General features: G+C 51.0%; 1 protein-coding gene across 1 annotated transcript; it reads right to left on the bottom strand.

The window, feature by feature from the left end:
- Nucleotides 1-57: 57 nt before the first annotated feature.
- On the bottom strand, nucleotides 58-5,653 carry LOC129674929 (uncharacterized). The gene is given in 1 exon segment (XM_055605005.1): nucleotides 58-5,653. A coding segment is annotated over 1 exon segment (5,211 nt). The 3' UTR covers nucleotides 58-442.
- Between the last annotated feature and the right edge of the window lie 272 nt (nucleotides 5,654-5,925).

Consider the following 5,925-nt stretch of genomic DNA (forward strand, 5'->3'; position numbering starts at 1 on the left):
TAAGTGTCCCCCGAAGTTTCACAGCCCCATGAAGCACAAAAATGTTGGTCTGCCCATCCACATTTATGATTAAGAGTTCTATTTCTATGGGTGCCAGGACATATATAAATTCCCCCTACCCCACTGCCAGGGGGACCCCGTAAAAGGGCCCTCCCAACCGAATTAACGCAGCTTGGGTTGGTGGCCCGTCCTGGGGTAATTCGTTCAGGTGCTTGGCCCCCAGGAGGAGGCCAGAAGATATCAGAAACTGCCCAGTCGGTATCTGCTCCAAGGGCGAGGGCACAGAGATCCACTTCTAAATCTGGCCAATGGGGCTGGGCCCCAATAGAGGAGCTTGTCATAACTATATCTCCAGCCTGGTTTTCAATGACCCAAGTATAGTTGTAAATCTGATGTGGGGACGCATAGGCTATTTTTAGACTTAAAGTGAAACACAAGGTTATTAGGGCTCCCCACAAGTCAATCTTATCTTTAGTGGATTTTGAGTGCGGTGAAGTTTCCATCTGGCTTTCGAGTCCGGGTTGTCGAGCTGGTCCTCGGGGGCGGCGGCTTTGACGTGGGAGGCGTGGACCCAGGCGGCGATGCCGTCTACCTTTAGGGCTGTAGGTGTCGTCAGCAGTACAGTGTAGGGCCCCTTCCAGCGCGGTTCCAAGTTCTTGACCTGATGTCGTCGCACCCAGACCACGTCCCCGATCTGGAATTGATGTGGTACCACAGGTTGGTTTAGTCGTTCTTGGTATGCAGCTGCCAGAGGCTTCCACACTTCTCGTTGTACTATTTGAAGCGCCTGCAGATGAGTCTGAAGGGAAGGAGAGTTAGCGAAGCCACCTATATCAGAATCTAAGAAATGAACAGCTGGGGGAGGGGCACCATAGAGGATTTCAAAGGGGGTAAGTCCATGAGGGCCAGGAGTATTCCGGGCCCGATATAGCGCCAAGGGAAGGAGGGTCACCCAGTCTCTCTCGCCAGTTGCAAGCGTTAATTTAGTTAAAGTCTCCTTAATTGTTCTATTCATGCGCTTTACCTGTCCTGAGCTCTGGGGGCGGTATGCACAGTGTAATTTCCAATCGATCCCCAGTAATGTGGCCACCAACTTACTTACCCGGGAGACGAATGCAGGGCCATTGTCGGAGCCCAACGCCCGTGGCATACCGTACCTGGGGAAGATTTCTTCCAACAGCTTTTTGGTGACAACTTTTGCAGTTTCATGTTTGGTAGGGTAAGCCTCTACCCATCCGGAGAAAGTGTCCATGAACACCAGCAAATAGCGGTATCCATATAGTCCAGGCTTGACCTCTGTGAAGTCAATCTCCCAATGAGTCCCGGGTCGGTGCCCTCGCACTCTGACCCCGGAACCCACCTTGTTTTGTCCAGCATTAACTCGTGCACACGCGGTGCACCTCTCAGCAACTTGTTGTAAAATTTTGTCCTTTCCCAACAGATAGTGGGTGTCCTCCTCCCTTTCAAGGAGGGTTTTCATCTTTTTGTGACTCAGATGGGTTAGCTTATGAAGTTGGTCAATCAAATAATAAGTCATACGTTGGGGCCACACTGGTTTTCCTCTAAATATCCACTTTTGAGTTTCAGGCAGGTAGGTGGCCCCCATTTCTTTGAGTAAGTTTTGGTCTTCCTGGCTATATTGAAGAATAGACCCTCGCTTTACTTTCTTTATTGTCAGGGTCTGAGAGATTGTAAAGTCTTTTTGTTGTGCTATCTTTCTGGCAGCCTCATCTGCCAGACGGTTGCCTCGAGCCTCAGGGCTATTTCCCTTTTGGTGACCCAGACAGTGGATGATACTCAGCTTTAGAGGCAAAAACAATGCCTCAAGCAAGGCTAATATCTCAGTCTTGTTTTTAATCTCTTTTCCTTCTGAAGTTAATAGTCCCCTTCTCCGGTATATCTCTCCATGAATATGTGCAGTGGCAAAGGCATAGCGGCTATCGGTATAAACGTTGAGCTTCTTACCTTTTGCCATCCGGAGGGCCTGAGTCAGGGCGATGAGTTCGGCCCGTTGTGCCGAGGTGCCGGGTGGTAGAGCCTTAGCCCAAATTACCTCAGTCTCAGTGGTGATCGCAGCCCCTGCTCTTCGTTCTCCGTTGTCCAGAAAGCTACTCCCGTCGGTATACCAGGTGAAGTCAGCATCGGGCAGGGGCTGATCGGTTAGGTCAGGCCGAGTGCCGTGTACCTCTGCAAGTATCTGGAGACAGTCATGAGTTTCTGGACTCTCCGATAGGGGGAGTAATGATGCCGGGTTGAGGGCTACCACCGGACCAAAGTGTATGCGGTCAGTGTCCAGCAGTAGGGCCTGGTAGTGGGTCATACGGGTATTGGAAAGCCATCGACCCGGAGGTTGTTTAACCAGGGCTTCCACGGCATGAGGAGCCAGAACTGTTATCGGTTGTCCCATAGTTAGCTTACTAGAGTCCTTAGTTAGGAGAGCAATTGCTGCGACCATTCTCAAACAGGGAGGCCATCCTGCAGCCACCGGGTCAAGTTTCTTAGACAGGTAGGCAATTGGGCGCTTCCAGGGTCCCAGTTTTTGGGTCAAGACTCCTTTTGCATAGCCTTGTTTTTCATCAACAAATAGCTCAAAGGGCTTATTTAAGTCAGGAAGTCCCAATGCGGGGGAAGTTAATAAGGCCTTTTTGATAGCCGTAAAGGCTTCTTGTTGTTCATTTTCCCAGGTAAAGGGGGTACCTGGTTTTGTAAGTGAGTAGAGCGGTGCAGCCATCTCTGCGAACCCTGGGATCCAGATCCGACAAAACCCCGCCGTCCCCAGGAACTCTCTCAACTGTCTTGGGCTCTTAGGCACTGGAATACTCAGGATTGTCTGTTTTCGTGCTTCTGTTAACCATCTTTGTCCATCCCTAATCTGGTAACCCAGGTACGTAACCTGCTTTTGACATATTTGGGCCTTTTTAGCCGAGGCCCGATACCCTAGAGTTCCCAGGGTGACTAGGAGGGCCTTTGTTCCTTCTCTACATTTTTCCTCAGTCTCTGCAGCCAGGAGGAGATCATCTACATATTGAAGTAGGATTAAGGCAGGGTTTTGAACCCTAAAGTCGGCCAGATCCCGGTGTAACGCTTCATCAAATAAGGTGGGGCTGTTTTTAAACCCCTGTGGGAGCCTAGTCCAGGTGAGTTGCCCCGATAGTCCCAACTCTGGGTCCCTCCACTCGAAGGCAAAAATAGGCTGGCTCTGTGGATGAAGCCTTAAACAAAAGAATGCATCCTTGAGGTCCAGGACCGTGTACCATACATAGGTTGGTGGTAATCCAGTCAGCAAATTGTATGGGTTAGGGACTGTTGGGTGTATATCTTCTACCCGTTTGTTGACTTCTCTTAGATCTTGCACAGGGCGATAATCGCCCGTGCCAGGCTTTTTGACTGGAAGGAGGGGTGTATTCCAGGGAGACTGACAGGGGGTCAGAATTCCCTGGTCTAAGAGTCTTTTAATATGGGGCCGAATTCCTCGGTAGGCCTCTTGAGACATAGGGTATTGTTTGATGGATACTGGAGTTGTAGTTGCTTTGAGGGGTATAATTAGGGGTGGCTGTTGGGTGGCCAGCCCCATTCCTCCCGTTTCTGCCCAAGCAGATGGGAAGTTGTTTAACCAGTCAGATATGTTCTTGGCCAGAGGCCCCTCAAGCTCATATAACCGGTATTCATCTTCCAGGTTTAAGGTCAGTACATGTAACGGCTGCCCCTGTGGCCCCGTAATATGGGCTTTAGTCCCTTCAAAATGAATCTGTGCTCTGAGCTTGGTTAATAGGTCTCTCCCAAGCAACGGGTAAGGGCAATCAGGTACATGTAGGAAAGAATGAGTCACCTTACCGGTGGAGAGTAGTACTTTTCTTTCGGTTGTCCAGCGGCATCTTTTTCCTCCAGTAGCCCCCTGGACCCACGCAGACCTATCAGACAGGGGTCCTGGAGATGTGGTGAGTACCGAGTGTTGAGCTCCGGTATCCACCAGGAAGGTGACAGGTTGGCCCCCCACGTTGAGGGTTATCCTGGGTTCAGGGGGGGGCTCCTGACCCTGACCCCCCTAATCTTCGAGGTTGAGCAGGGTGGTTTGTGGCCGGGGTTTACGTGGCCCCCTTGGTCTATTCGGGCAATTGCGGGCCCAGTGACCTCTTTCCTTACAGTAAGCACATTGGTCTTTTTCTAATGGGTGGCTCTGGCTTTTTCGATCTCCCAGGTCCTGTCTATTCTGTCTCTGACCTGTCACTACGGTGGCCAACAACTTACTGAATTCTCTATTTCTCTTACGTTCTCTCATATTTTCTCTCTCTTCTGCTTCTTTTCTTAGCCTCTCATCTCTTTCTTCCTGTGTTTCTCTCTTGTTAAAAATCCGCTCTGCCTCTTTTAACAAGTCCTGTATCGAACTTTCTCTTAAGTTTTCTAGTCTTTCTAACTTCTTTCTAATATCTGGGGCGGACTGCCAAATGAAAGACATGGCCACGTTGGTTGCCTGATCTGGGTTCTCTGGATCATATGGAGTGTACATACGATATGCCTCCTTAAGTCGTTCTAGGAAAGCAGTGGGGGATTCTTCTGGCTTTTGAGTCACTAACTTAACCTGGGCCAAATTGGTAGGGCGTCTAGCAGCCCCTCGGAGACCCGCTAAGAGCAACTGGCGATAAAGACGTAGGTGTTCCCTACCGCGCTCAGTGGAGAAATCCCAGTTAGGTCGCTCTAAGGGGACAGCAGCGTCTATTCTATCGGGCAACTGAGTAGGTAATCCATCATCTCCTGGAACATGTTTACGGGCTTCCAAGATGACTCGTTGTTTCTCCTCCGTAGTCAGCAGCGTCTGGAGCAGCTGTTGGCAGTCATCCCAGGTGGGCTGATGAGTCACTAGAATGGACTCAATGAGAGCTGTTAACCTAGACGGGTCCTTTGAGAAAGGAGGGTTATTATTTTTCCAATTATATAAGTCAGAGGCAGAAAAGGGCCAGTATTGGAGTTGACGGTCAGGCCCCGTCCGCAACGGAAGAGCCTGGGAGGAAGAACCGGAAGGGACCTCCCCGCGCCCTCGTAACCGCCCTGCCACCGGAGACGAGGCGGGTTCTTCCGGTGACGAGGCGGGTTCTTCCGGTGACCCCTGCCCGGCAGCCCCCGCCTGTTGTTCAGGGGCGGGGGCTGGTCCCCGGTAAGGGGGTGGTTGTTCAGTTAGAAGGTCTAGAAGGGGGCCCTCATCTGCCGGCAGCACCGGAGATATCTTTTTACGTCCGGAGGTCTCCGCCGGTACCGCTTTTGTGAGGGCCGGGTAAAGGGCGGAGTTAACCGGGGTCGGAATCAGTGGAGGAGGAAGGGAGGGAGCGGACGGTGTAGGTTTCGGGCAAGGGGGAAGGAAAGGTTTTACCCATGATGGGGGATCTTTGACCAGAGATTCCCACGTGATGATATATGGGACTTGGTCAGGATGTCCATGGGGTCCAGAGTCCATGACCTTTGCTTTCACCTGCAAAATAACTTCTAGGTTAAAGGTGCCATCTCGTGGCCAGCCCACGTTAAAGGTTGGCCACTCAGATGAACAAAAGGTGTCCCATTTTCCTTTTCGCACTTCCATTGAGAGATTGTGGGCGATGTCACGGACTTCCTTGAAGTGCTGTAAAGTTAAACTTTTGGGGGTAGAGACAGTTTGTCCCATATTTTCAGATAGAGAGAAAACACTTATCACACTTATTACCACAATTAGACAGACAGAACACAACACAAGCCGCGCGGCACGAGATCGGCGCAAAACCGAAAGTAAAAATTCAGATGGAGACTGCGGAGGAGGTCTTGTTCCTCCGTCCTCTAGATGGAGCCCGTAGCCTTCGAACAGGGGCGAGGCCCCGAAAAGTCCGAGTCGGCTCGTTCTTTCAAACAGATGGGGAGCCAAAAAATTGGCTCCCGCTCAGATGAGAGTCGGTGGGACTC

The sequence above is a fragment of the Psammomys obesus genome, unplaced genomic scaffold (assembly GCF_907164565.1).
Source record: "Psammomys obesus unplaced genomic scaffold, mPsaObe1.curated_primary_1811, whole genome shotgun sequence".
Lineage (NCBI taxonomy): Eukaryota > Metazoa > Chordata > Mammalia > Rodentia > Muridae > Psammomys > Psammomys obesus.